The sequence below is a fragment of the Telopea speciosissima genome, chromosome 10 (assembly GCF_018873765.1).
Source record: "Telopea speciosissima isolate NSW1024214 ecotype Mountain lineage chromosome 10, Tspe_v1, whole genome shotgun sequence".
Lineage (NCBI taxonomy): Eukaryota > Viridiplantae > Streptophyta > Magnoliopsida > Proteales > Proteaceae > Telopea > Telopea speciosissima.
The window spans coordinates 43466245-43480894 of NC_057925.1; the positions used below are offsets into that span (position 1 = coordinate 43466245).

General features: G+C 38.4%; 2 protein-coding genes across 2 annotated transcripts in view; both read right to left on the reverse strand.

Moving 5' to 3' along the window:
- The window catches only part of LOC122641849 (splicing factor, suppressor of white-apricot homolog), a 26967-nt gene extending 21424 nt beyond the window's left edge, over window positions 1-5543 (reverse strand). The window contains exon 1 of the mRNA XM_043835163.1: window positions 5533-5543. The gene's annotated coding sequence lies outside the window, so the exon portion shown is untranslated. The remainder of the gene's footprint in view (window positions 1-5532) is intronic.
- A 2255-nt stretch (window positions 5544-7798) lies between these two features.
- On the reverse strand, window positions 7799-12688 carry LOC122641850 (protein usf-like). The gene is made up of 5 exons (XM_043835164.1): window positions 12496-12688; window positions 11599-11741; window positions 10831-10960; window positions 9400-9591; window positions 7799-8145 (listed from the first exon to the last, which is right to left on the reverse strand). Exons 1-5 carry the CDS (start codon window positions 12646-12648, stop codon window positions 7939-7941), a joined length of 825 nt encoding a protein of 274 aa, XP_043691099.1. The 5' UTR covers window positions 12649-12688; the 3' UTR covers window positions 7799-7938.
- Window positions 12689-14650: the final 1962 nt, after the last annotated feature.

Genomic DNA, 14650 nt, shown 5'->3' on the forward strand with positions numbered 1-14650 from the left:
CAAAGATGTGACGCTTTGAGTGCATTCTGGGTTTATCATTAGTCTATTCCTATTGCTCATGGTCCGAAATACCTTCTCTAGTCTAATCTAACAGTCAAATGGATGGGTGATCATGGGAGAAGATATAATTGAGTCCATTTTTTAATGCTTTATTGTTGCATGTGTACATGTGTACACCACTCCTCCCTCTTTGTTTTATTTTGTGGACAATTTTGGTTGAATAGAAACACACATCTCACTATTCTTCTTGGTAGAGGGATCTATATGCTAGTGCTTTGTAATAGAATCCTATATGTTAGCATCTTATTGATTGTCAAATCCCTCTCTCTCTCTCGTTGTCTTCCTCTTCTTAGTGTCTCCTACCCCTCCCCTCCCCGCCAATGGCATACCCATCCCACGCCTACCCTTTCCATGTCTCTACATCTTCCTCGCACTCTCTCCCCCACCCTAACCCCCTCATAGCTCATAGTTGCGGTCTTGAACTCGACATCTCCACGTTGAAAAAAGGTGGTAACGTGTTGCCGAAATTCTTGAAACTTGGACAATGCCTCAGACCAATGAACAATAGGAAACAACCATGTAAAGTGGCTATAATCATCAATAAATGGAATATAATATTTAAATACATTAACAAAAGTAACAGGTGTAGAGCCACAAATGTCTGAGTGAATTAACTGAAATGGAGAAGATGCAATAGATGAATTAGTAGTAAATGGAAGACGATGACTTTTGTCCATCTGACAGGAGGTGCAGACTGAAGAACCAAAAGAGCACTTCAAAGAGGGCAATTTATTGGTGTGAATCACACGATCAACAAGACGAGAAGTAGGGTAGCCAAGAAGATCATAAGTGAGGCGACAGACGTGTTCACCAATGCACATAAAGAGTGACGATCATGCCACATGATGCCATAAAGAATTTAGAATTGTTGAATCTCTCTAATGCACGTCAACGTGTGATGAATGTTGTATTAATAATATGTTAGGTACTTGACCGATACGCCAAAAGCTCCAAAGCTGATGGAACGCGTTAAATCAAGCCCTTTAACCTATCACATACTAGGCTGGCCCAATCTAGCGCCCGTACACTAGAGTGGGCCCCCATTAGACACATAATAGACCACCACGCTTCTGCAACCGTCGTCCTCGGCAGCTCTCACTCTAGGTAGCTTTCACTTTGGCGGTAGGTAGCCCTTTCCAAGCTGCTCCATTCTGCTCCAAGGTTTTTGCCTGGCGGTAGATAACCCTTTCTTGATGACTTTCACTCTACTCTAGGTAGCCCTCTCTTAAGTAACCTTTCCATGACTCGAACCCGTGACGTGGTGCCCAACTTTGATACCAAATGTTAGGTAATTGACCAATACGCCAACAACTCCGAAGCTGATGAAAAGTGTTAAATCAAGCTCTTTAACCTATCACATACTAGGCTGGCCCAATCTAGTGCCCATACACTAGAGTAGGCCCCATTAGCCACATAACATTATAAGAATTTGAATTTGCTACAAAGTGTTTGAGTTTAGATCAATTACAAAGATTTTAACAACAATAATAAACTAAGCCAGTAAGCCTTATCCCATCTAGATGGGGTCGGCTACATGGATCCTTGTAGTTACAAAACAAAGTAAGATAAAAGAATAAATGAAACCATAAGAGATGAGAAGTGCAAAAAGAGAAATGAAAGTAAATGAAAGTTGAGTCATTTTTAATCAGAATTAAGATGACGATCCCATCTAGCATGCGGTAGAGTTCGGTTTGGACCTTTGACCAGGATCAGGATGACAATCTAGATGATGATCCTTTATACTAATTATAATCCTATCCTGCCATTTGAGTCATTTTTTTATGAAAGAGGTATCGGAGTTCACCTTAACAAAACCATGGGGAGGAAGAATCCAATGTGGCGTTGAAGGAGAGCCTGGACTTTGCATAAAATACAAAGAGGAGTTACAATGCCACATTGGTCAAGTCTCTTGATACAAGGATTCAACTAAGTGAACAACTAGGAAGGGGGATTTATTTATTCTCTTCAAAATCAGCTCATTTCTAGATAGTCAGATAAACCAACAAAGGAAGAAGCTAAAAATTTTCCTTGTGCCTAACTTGTTTTGGAGGTTGAGGTTGTACCACTGCTGCAACCACTCATGTGTTATAAGATTGCTATTACCTGAGACTGTATGAGATAGAGAACACCCAAACCATATAGCTCGAGCTGTTGAAATAGTGACCTCTTGTCATCATCCACATAATAAGGCGCCGGCCTATGTTTTTCTTTTGTTTTTTTTTTATCTTTTCAACCCACTTTCTTTGACTTCTTAAAACATGTAATAAATTCTCAGCCCATACTTTATGACTTTGCCCCATCTCATTTAATATGGCTGAATTTCAGCTTTGATTTATGGGTTGACAAATGGTTTTTTGTTACAACCGTATCTTCATAGGTTGTCAAGTCTCTTTTAAGCCTATAAAATGGCAACACCAGTTGTTTAATAAGTGAGAACATATAGAGGGTGTGTATAACATAGAAAAGAGTGAACATTGGATTTTGGGAACTAAGAGTTTTTTGTAACCTTCAAACTTTCTAGTGAATCCTTGCAGCTATTTTCGCCTGTGGATGTAGTAGGCCAAAAGTCGAACCACGTATATCTTATGTTTCGTGTTCTTGTTCATTAATTTTTGCATTGATTATTACCATATTTTTTATTTCTGTCTTGCTTAATTTTATTAGAATCGACGCCGATTTTGTATCAAATGGTATCAGAACTAGAGGTTCTATATTGATTTGGATTTTTTGCAAGATGTCTTCCGCAAAATATGATATTGAAAAATTTGATGGTAAAATCAGTTTCAGTTTATGGCGCATCAAAATGTAGGCTTTGTTGACACAACAAGGATTGCACAAGGCGCTATTGGGGAAGGACAAGTTGCCCGCAACTCTGTCCGATGACGACAAGATCCTTCTGGATGATAAAGCACGCAACTTGTTGATTCTCAATCTCGATGATGTGGTTCTGCGTGAAGTTGAATCTGAAGACACTGCAACAAAGATGTGGTTGAAGCTTAAAAATCTATATATGACGAAGTCTCTCCAGAATAGACTTTACCTGAAACAAATGCTCTACACACTTCAGATGAAATCAGGTACAACCATTAAGGAACACATTGATGATTTTAATCGAGTTGTTATGGATCTGAAAAATATAGAGGTGAAAATTGAGGATGAAGACCAATCCCTAATTTTGTTAAGTTCCTTACCTGATTCATATGAGCATTTAAAGACTACTTTGCTCTATGGGAAAAACACCATCTGTATGAAAGATATCAAAGCTTTGTTAAAGTCACAGGAATTGATGAAGATGGTGTCAAGTAGTAATTCAGAGGAACAAGCCGATGGTTTGTTTGTTAGGGGCAGGAATGAGAAAAGGGGTTCTAGTAAGAAAGGACAGTCTAGATCGAAATTTAGACCATCTTTCTCTTCTAAAGATGCAGAATGTTATTATTGTCATCAGAAATGGTACATTAAGTGGAATTGTCCTAAACTTAAGAATAAGCCTAAAAGGGATTTTAGAAAAAAGGACAAGGATGATTCTAATGATATTTCTTCAAACAGTGCTAGTTTTGTAGAAAACAAATCCTCTGATTCAGAAAATGTTCTTTCAGTTACTGTCAATGGTGATATTTCAGATAATGAATGGGTTCTTGATTCGGGTTGTTCCTATCATATGTGTCCTAACAGGGAATGGTTTACCACTTATCAATCTTTAAATGGTGGTTCAGTCTTAATGGGTAATAATATGCCATGTAAGACTGTTGGTATAGGAACGGCTCGAATCAAGATGCATGATGGTATTGTTAGATCTTTGACAGATGCTCGGCACGTTCTAGACTTGAAGAAAAATCTAGTTTCATTGGGTACCTTAACTCAAAAGGCTGCAGGTTTACAGCTGAAGGTGGAGTTTTGAGATTTGCAAAAGGTGCTCTTGTTGTGATGAAAGGTAGTAGGCGTAATGGCCTATATTATTTGCAGGATAGTACTGTTACAGGTGCTGCATCAGTATCTGCATCAAGTGATTCAGATTCAGACACAACTCGGTTGTGGCATATGCGTCTTGGACATATGAGCGAGAGGGGTATGATGGAGCTGAGCAAACATGGTTTGCTATGTGGCCAAAATACTGGCAAACTTGACTTTTGTGAACAGTGTGTGTTTGGTAAACATAGAAGAGTCAAGTTTAGTACAGCAGCTCATAGGACCAAGGGCATAGTGGATTACATCCATTCGGATCTTTGGGGGCCTTCGTAAGTTCCTTCTCTTGGTGTTTCTCGATACATGCTGACCTTTGTTGATGATTATTCAAGAAAGGTATGGATTTATATTTTGAAAAATAAATCTGATGTGTTTCAAAATTTTAAGCAGTGGAAGGCTATGATTGAAAAGCAAACAGAAAAGAAGATCAAATATCTTAGAACAGATAATAGTCTTGAATTCTGTTTAGAAGAATTTAATAAGTTCTGCAAAGACTAAGGTATTATCAAACACCATACAGTAAGGAAGACTCCACAACAGAACGGTGTAGCAGAGCGTATGAACAGAACACTTTTAGAGCGAGTTCGTTGCATGCTTTTCAATGTGGGTCTGTCTAAAGGATTTTGGGCTGAGGCAGTCAACACCGCCTGTTATTTGGTGAACAGGTCTCCATCAACTGCCATTGAGTGTAAAACTCCAGAAGAGGTTTGGTCTGGTAACCTATTGACTATTCTACCTTGAGAATATTTGGATGTCCAGCTTATGCTCATATTAGTGAAGGAAAGCTGGAGCCTAGGGCCAAAAAATATATTTTCATTGGTTATGGACAAGGGGTGAAGGGACACAGGTTGTGGTGTCCGGATCCCAAGTCACCCAAATTTATTATGAGCAGAGATGTTATATTTGATGAGTCTGCCTTGCTTCATCTTAGGAAACAGGAGTCTTGTGATGCAGGAAATTCCCAGGGTGCCAAGCGGCAGGTGGAGGTAATGATCAAAGCTCCACAGAGTGTACTAGACAACACTCCAGTTCAGCCTGAAGAGGAAGAAGAGGAATAGGAAGAAATTCCAGAGCAACATGATAGTATTGCTAAAAGAAAAGGCCAAAGACAGATCAAGAAACCTCATAGGTATGTTATTTATGCAGATTTAGTAGCTTATGCTTTAACTGTGGCAGACGATATTCAGATAGAGGAGCCTTCCACGTACTCTGAAGCTGTCACAAATACAGAATCTGCCAAGTGGACTGTTGCTATGGTTGAAGAGATTGAATCTCTTCACAAGAACCAGACATGGGATTTGGTGAAATTACCTAAAGGCTCGAGAGCCGTTGGTTGCAAATGGGTTTTCAAAAAGAAGGAAGGAATTCCAGGTGTTGAAGATGCAAGGTATAAAGCACGTTTAGTTGCAAAAGGCTATAGTCAAAAGGAGGGAATTGACTTCAATGAAGTTTTCTCTCCAGTTGTCAAGCATAGCTCTATTCGCATATTGCTTGCCATGGTTACTTTACTTGATTTGGAATTGGAGCAGCTTGATGTCAAAACTACTTTTCTGCATGGTGAGCTTAAGGAAACTATCTACATGCATCAACCGAAGGGTTTCGTCGTTGACGGAAAAGAAGATCATGTTTGCAAGTTGAAGAAGTCATTATATGGCCTGAAGTAGTCTCCAAGATAGTGGTACAAGAGGTTTGATACATTTATGTTGGATCATGATTATTCTAGAAGTAATTATGATGTATGTGTGTACCATAGGAAACTCTCAGATGGTTCTTTGATTTATTTGTTACCTTATGTTGATGATATGCTTATTGCTGCTAAGCATATGTTAGAAATTAACAGATTTAAAAGATAGTTAAGTGACGAGTTCGAAATGAAAGACTTGGGTGCGGCAAAGAGGATTTTAGGGATGGAGATTCACAGGGATCGAAAAAGGGGTAAGTTATACTTATCCCAAGCCAAGTACATTGAAAAAGTACTTGAACGTTTTGGCATACAATCTTACAAGCCGGTGAGTACTCCTCTTGCAACACACTTCAAACTTTCTGCAGCTATGTCACCACAAAGTTCAGAGGAAGAGGATCACATGGCTAGTGTTCCTTACTCGAGTGCAGTTGGAAGCATCATGTATGCAATGGTCTACACTCGTCCAGACATTGCACAAGTTGTTAGCGTTGTTAGCAGATATATGGCCAATCCTGGCAAGGGGCATTGGCAGGCAGTGAAATGGATACTCCGGTATCTCAGAGGCATTACAGATGTTGGCTTGGTCTATGACAAAGGGAGTAGCACCAGTTCTACCGTTACCGGTTATGTTGATTCAGATTACGCTGGTGATCTGGATAAAAGGCGATCTTTGACAGGTTATGTTTTCACACTTTCGGGTTGCGCTATCAGTTGGAAGGCGACCTTACAATCTATAGTTGCATTATCTACTACTGAGGCAGAATATATGGCAACAACGGAAGCAGTGAAAGAAGCCATTGGCTTAGAGGTTTGGTCAATGATTTGGGGCTGCAACAAAATACTACTACAGTGTTTTGCGACAGCCAGAGTGCAATACATTTGACTAAAAATCAAATGTATCATGAGAGAACCAAACACATTGATGTCAGATATCACTTCCTTCGGGAAGCTATTTTAGAAGGTGCTATTTCAGTGATGAAGATTCCTACAGCCGAAAATCCAGCAGATATGTTGACAAAGCCTATTCCAGTCAACAAGTACAACCATTGCTTGGACTTGGTTGGCATTCATAGTGCATAAGGAATGCCCTAGGAGGCATGATGGAAAAGACAATTTAAGGAGTTCTAGTCAAGGTGGAGGCATCTCAATTCGTTAAAGTGATTGTGACAACAGTCAAGGTGGAGATTGTTTAAGTAGTGACCTCTTGTCATCATCCACATAATGAGGCACCGGCCCATGTTTTTCTTTTAGGTTTTTTTAATCTTTTCAACCCACTTTCTTTGACTTCCTAAAACATGTAATAAATTCCCAGCCCATATTTTATGATTTTGCCCCATCTCATTTAATATGGCTGAATTTCAACTTTGATTTATGGGTTGACAAATGGTTTTTTATTTTAGCTGTGTCTTCATGGGCTATCAGTCTCTTTTAGGCCTATAAAATGGCAACACCATTTGTTCATTAAGTGAGAACATATAGAGGGTGTGTATAACGTAGAAAAGAGTGAACATTGGGTGCATTGGGTACTAAGAGTTTTTTGTAACCTTCAAACTTTCTAGTGAATCCTTACAACTGTCTTCGCCCGTGGATGTAGGCCAAAAGTCGAACCACGTATATCTTGCGTCTGATGTTCTTGTTCGTTAATTTTTTACATTGATGATTACCATCTTCTTTATTTCTATCTTGCTTAATTTCTTAGAATCGACGCCGGTTTCATAACACGAGCATATAGGCAATGGAGGAAGATGTGTTCAGCAGTCTCCTTAGCTGTTCCACAGCACTGGCATGAGGGATCAATTGGCACTTGGCGAAGTCTTAGACCCTTTGCTGAGCAAGACCATTCGCACACATTCACCAAAGGAATGAATGAATTTTGGGCAGGGTTCGACAGTTCCAAATAAATTTCCAGACATTATCTGAAACAGTAAGGGTAGAAGAAGGACGAGAGGAAGAGCGTCTACTAGCTTCCAAGATCTCTACCTGATTTGAGATGAGGTTGTAGGCAGATTTAAGTAGCTTCTTGGTTCAGTCCATGATATTTTTAAGGTGGAAATTGAACACCATTACAATTTCAGGTAATATGCGTTTATATGGCTAACCAACTGAAGGTAACATAATTTCAACAAAAAATATAACTATTAACCAATATCATCCATTAACAAAACCCATAAATTATTAAGAAAAGTAGAACAATGTGGAGGATGGTAATAACTACCAATGTTCTCCAATCATTAAGACAGGAAGCGACTCATCCATGTCTGGAAGCGAGACCATGCCAGCTCCACTGCATCTTCGTCTTCATCAGTCAATCCCATTCCTTTCCTCCTCTTCACAGCTTCAGGGGACCTGTTCATAAAAGCATGACCATTACCTGGATAAATGTACACTTCGGATGGAAGCCCAGATACCTTGAGTTTCTCCTCCAAAGATTTTGCAGCCTGAGAAAAATTCGGTAATTAAGTTTATCGCTGAATATTTCTCCCTTTAGTTGTTTTAACTTTCAAGGCCAAATCATCAAGTACATTTTCCATTGTTACAGAAACAAAAATTTATATTAGTCTTCAATTCTAAAGCAAGTGCAGGGAAACAAAAGAAAGAAGACGAAGACAATAGGATTTTAACTAGATAGAAGCGGTAATGGTGATAGACATGGTTTCCATATAACAAACACTGAGTTTGCCAGAAGAATCAAGAGTTGGTGTAGAAACTGCAAACCATCCACGATGCAAAAAACACAACATAACAAAAATAAATAAATAATAAACAAAATTTTATATTAGTCTTCAATTCTAAAGCAAGTGCAGGGAAACAAAAGAAAGAAGACGAAGACAATAGGATTTTAACTAGATAGAAGCGGTAATGGTGACAGATATGGTTTCCATATAACAAACACTGAGTTTGCCAGAAGAATCAAGAGTTGGTGTAGAAACTGAAAACCATCCGTGATGCAAAAAACACAATATAACAAAAATAAATAAATAAATAAATAATAAACTACCACAATGCAAGATGCCAATGTCAACGGCGATATAAGAGCTGCTTCACTAGCAATGGAGAATAGGATTACAGGCTCTTTTCATCTAGCCTCTCTGTATACAAAGAAATCTCTCTTAACCCTAATGAACCCCCATTGCTACCAATTTAAAGGAAAACATAGAGATGCAATTTCCAAAATTACCCCTATGAAAACCCTAAAAGTTTTCCTTGAGAGCTGCTGCCCCCGAACCCCCTGATGGGCCTCCCGGATTCGCATGGCCCGACAAAGAAGGGATGCAGCAGGGTGCGCCGACTCCTATGGGTTTTAACAACACTTCAGAGGTGGACCAAAATACAAACCACATAATACAAGACATCAATCCTCAACAGTTGGAAGTGTTCCCACTGTCATTAGGGTGGGTTTACAATAATACAACTCAATTCAGCCTAACCCCAACTAAATGGGGGTTAGCTACATGGATCCAGGGGATTTACAAGAATACGGATAGTATAAAAAGAAGACCAGGTTTTGGCTGTACCTCAAAAACAGTCAGAACTCAAGAATATCATGTGCTGTACAGTTAACTGAAACCCGTGAACATATTTTAATTTTGAACACAATTTAATTCAACAAATTCTTCAAGAACAAGGGAAAAGTCTGCAAATTTTAAACAGACAGAAAAATGAGCATGGAAAGTTTGAAGAGATTATCATACTGTAACATCTGAAAGGCCAACAAAGTTATCAAGCTCCCCAAAATGAGCCTGGACTGGTGCCTTGGCTTGAGCAGGGTCCGCCAGTTCTGGTGAAGGAATTCCATAGAAAGCAACAACAGCATCAACTTCAGGAACCAGAACAGCACTAGCAATAGAAAGGGCACCACCCATGCAAAATCCTGTTACGCCGACCTATTGCAATGGAGTGAGATGGTTAAATGCAGGGTCTTGTTTCCAATTAACATCATTAAGCATGAACTTTGTCTAAGCAACCAAATTTGAGGGCTTTACAACAGACATTTCAACAGGAAGCTCTTAACATTTCTGGAGTGGTACAAGTGAAGCAGAGAAACAATTATATGGAAGAAAAGTTGAGTAACAAGAGACAAAACAATGGATTAAATGTTTCTTCTACGGACATACATTAGATCCACTAGCATTCAGATGAGATCTCATAGTGGAAATGGGAGAAGTAGTAATAGGTGGAAACAAAGATTATACAAAGCATCATTGGAAACTGGCTAGGTTTGCTAAGTGATTCAGGAGAAATATATTCGCGTCCAGTAACAAGGAGACTGATATGCCTGTCAGTGTATGACAAGGACATGGGGTACATAGCACCTACCCTGAAAATTATACAGGCTTATAAAAAATTTAAACTCTTGTGCCTACTTATGAAAGAAATTTACACGCTTATATAAAGGCCACTAGTTTCAGTATTGGTGTCCAAAACAAACACAAGAAGTACGTCACAGCAGAACATTAAAGAATGCTGTGAGCTAGTTATATAGATTTCCAGAAACTCTTTATTTTGCTTTAATAATGATGAATAGCAGTTTATCTATGTGAAATCAGTTAGTTATGATATTAGGGCAAGCAACCTAAATTCTTTCTTCCATTTTCTTTCTCTCTCCCCCCCCCCCCCCAAGGGTGCTGAGGACCTTGTCCACCTTGAATTACTGAAATTTGGGATTGCACTTAATTTGACACTTCCAGTCTTGTGGATTATTCAAGGTTTCTAGAGGGTCTGCGGTCTCTCTCTCTCTCTGTGGGGGGGGGGGGGGAGCTGGAGTCTTTTTGTTGACTTAATTGCTGGTGTCATGGGGAGGGGGTGGTAGTGTATTATGCGTTTCTCTTTCTTAAAAGATGTAGGGAATGCTAGTTCCAGCTTACAAATTTCCTCATGACCTATAATCCCATATTTTTTGCTAGCTGTCCTCTCTTCTAGATTGTTCTTTATGTCATTTTTTTCAAAAGTGGACCAGGTGTCCAAGTGTTTGGTTGAGTCAGCATTCCAAACAACCTGACCACCCAGTCAGGTTGATCCTTTAGAAAACTGATTTATATTACAAAAGATTTCTTTGTTTGTTACTGACAAAGAATAAAATTTACCGAATGGTACCCTGTAAAATACAAAAATTGATGACACACCTTTTGTGAACCATTCGCTTTAAGCCAACCAACAGAAGCACGGATATCCTTAACAGCACCTTGCCAATCAAGACCACCCATTAGATGTTGCGCTTCTTCAACTTCTACACCGAGCTTTCCACGATACAAACTGGGAAGAGGAGGAGACAACAAAAATTAGCCATCAACAGGAGAAAACAATAGAAGGGTAGAAGCTTACTCTTAAGAAAAATGATAATAAGATATTCTGAAGTAGTTTATCATACAAATTGTTGCTCTGTTCAGCTGACATCTGGAATGAAACCATTGCTTTGTGATTTCCCATACCATCTTAGGGTGTAAGATCTCCATCGAGATGGACTCATCCCAAGTCATACATCACAATGAGAATAATAGTAGAAATTAATTCATTACCAAAAGCTTAAGATGACAACATTTCTTATCAAAGCAGTCAATATGAGCCTATATTGAACCATCAACTTATGCATTCATAAAGGGCTTAACCAGTGCACGAGGCTCCCGCCACTGCGAGGTATAGGGACGGTCATAATATACGCAGCCTTACCCCTGCTTTCACAGAGAGGCTGTTTTCAGACTCGAACCCGTGACCACTTGGTCACAATGGAGCAACCTTTGTCGTTGCACCAAGGCCCGTCCTCATCAACTTATGCATTCATATGCTACATTATTCCAAAAAAAAAAAAAAGATTTCATTCCAGCTGTTAACCAGATGCAAATTAAATTTTGTGAAGGAGATGGTAAGTATCTGCAGAATCAAATAAATCTTACTCTGGAATGAGTGCTTTGTAACCAGGAGCCAATTGGGAAATTTTATGGGCATGGTTCTTAATCTCAAAGTCAACTCCCCACCACTCTTGCAACACCACTATCCCAGGAGCATCTTCTTTGCCAACGACATATGCATCAAATGTCTGCAGGACAATTTAATTGAAAAAGAAAAATATCAGAAAGAAATTCACCAGTATGAGGAAGTCAATAGCATCATGCCTGTAATACACATATTCCACACAAATTAAATTTCTCACAAATAGCCAAGTTGTGATTCACTCAACTACTAGGAAACATGATTTTATCAAAAAGAAGCAACTGCAAAAAATTTTCCCACTTCCAGTCTAATACATGGGATTGGGAAAAAAGGGTCTCTACATTTTGGCAATATGAACAATGGTATTTAACTGTTTCTTTTTTGATAGGAATGGTGGGTAACATTTCCACCTATCTATTATCAAAGCAATAGTAACACCGATTGACCCATCTAATCTCTCCTTTTCGTCCCTAATTACAACTTTACAAGCCTGTAGTATTAACATTTACCTGCCTCACACACACAACTATGACTTTATGGGTTTATAGAACTACACTTCACTCGTTTTAGTTACATTCTCATACAAGCACACGCCTGCACCCGAAAAAGCTCCCCCCTCTCCCCCTTTTATCAGTGAGCCATCATTATATGATGCATCACTAAAATGGTCTCTGTTCCTAAAACTCGAAGAACCCATGCACTACACCAAAACCCACCCACAATTAGGTTACAGACGAGGAAAAACCACTAGTTTGAAACCTACCCAGATGAGAAAGAGCTCAACAGAAACAATATCAGATTAGATTATCAAAAATACAGAAATGTGGTCAAAAGAACGAAAGAGATCTAATGTCACTTACAGTGTCGTCCCTCTGAATCTGAATTTGCTTCAATTGGGAAGCCGCAGAGTCAGCCATCGAGCGGATTTGGAACCGAGAAGCAGAAGGAGAAATCGTCCTTGCGTGAGCTAGGATACTGGAGGTGAGGGTTTTAGCTTTAACAAGTGACACCATCCCTAAGAGCTTGTCTTCACCTTATGCTTACCCAAAAGCGTATTATTAGAGTTACCATTTATAATCTACACCCCAACTAAGCAGCTATAAAAAAGAGCCCAGGAGCGAATAAATTATAGTCTACCTGTCAGTATACGTGGCAGATTTACAGGAGTTGCTACCTTTCAAGATTTCCGTTACACTTGCAACCATAAAATGAGGTATCGGTATCGGATTGGTGGGTAATGGCGGGATATGATGACGGTTTCAGCTGAAGCTGATCCCGGATTGGGTATTGGTATCGGATCAAGGATAACATCGTTAAAAAAACCCGATTTTTAATGAACATAGGGGTAAACCGACTGATACGGGTGAATCTAGATCGATATCATATCTATATCAGCAAAGACCAATACCATCCCCGATACCAATACCTCAATCCTTGCTTGCAATGCAAGAGGTAATAACTCACTAATACTCCACAAGGTAACAACTCTAATAAAAAATATTTTATACCATAATAACTCTAAGGATTCCATAAAAATAAAAAAAAAACTCTAAGGAGTATTTATATATAGGAAAAAAAAACTATATAAATACATTAATCTAATTAAAGTATTACACTTCGACCAAAAAAAAAAAAAATTTAAAGTATTACACGAAAAAAAAAGAAGAAGATACTAAGTATACTGTTTCTATTATATACTTAGTTGTTTTTTATAAAGTAAGCTGCTCTATTAGCAAATATGTTAGTTTAGATAAACCAGTTCACCTAATTTTAAAAATAAATGTAAGAAATAAATTTAAAATATATGCCCTTAAGCCAACTTTTATTCCCTTTGTTGGCCTGATTTGGTATGATTTATTTTTCAATTTCATGAGGTAATCTATTTCAGAGATTGTTTGGTTTAATTTTTGCATCCTATTTTAGTGAAATAGAAATTATATGGAATAGAAATTTATGAAAGTGTTGTTTCAATTTTGAAATTGAAATTGAAATTGATTTCACTCTTGTTTTTTAATGAGCACATGGTTAATTTGATGGGCAAAGCAGTAATTTTATGTTAAAAATAAAACACCAACCTTCTTCTTCTCCCAATGGTCTCACTACCACCATGCCCCCACCTCGCCGCCGTTGCCGCCACCATCGCCACTACCTCCACCACCCCTGCCACCACCTCCTCGCCACTACCTCCCTTCCAACCCCACCACCACCTACCCCCACTACCGCCACCATGTCACCGCCACCACCACCTCCTCCTGGCCCCACCCCCACCCCCACCCCCACCCCCACCCCCGCCTCCGCCTCCGCCTCCATCTCCTCCTTCGCCCTCCAACCCTCTCCCAAAGAAATATAGAGAATTTATTCTCAAAAATTGAATTACCAAATTGATTTCTTATTCTTGAAACATTTCAGATTGGTGCAGTCAAAACAATTTCAATTTCGTGACAAAAAATCTATTTGTTGACTATTTCATGAAATCAATCCGAAATCGAATTAGAAATCATACATTCATACCAAATGTGGCCTAAGTAATACTTTTTATGCTGTTTGTTTCTATTTCACATTTTTATAATCATTAATGATCCATCCTCAAAAAATAAAAAATCAAATGAAATATTTATATTTGATAACAAACTATTTTCCCTTCCTATTGAATCATTATTAAAACATAATGTTTACTGGTTAATATTTAGTTTTAAATGATATGATATGTAATTAATGATCAAAACAAATTTTCTATATATTGAAATATTATATAATAGCTATGTGTCTTTGCCTTTTACCTTTTTTTTTAATTAAGAAAAACAATTATATTTCTATTATTTTTTAGGTATCATGCACAATTAAACATTATATTTATGCAAGAAAATTCTACAAATACATTAATCTTTAAAGTAGGTCTACTATAATATGAGAAATTAGAGTCTTCACCAAAAAGAAAAATGAGATATTAGAGTAACGTTGCACCATCCCCCCAAAAAAATAATATTGAACTATTATTTCTAGTAGAGTTGTTTT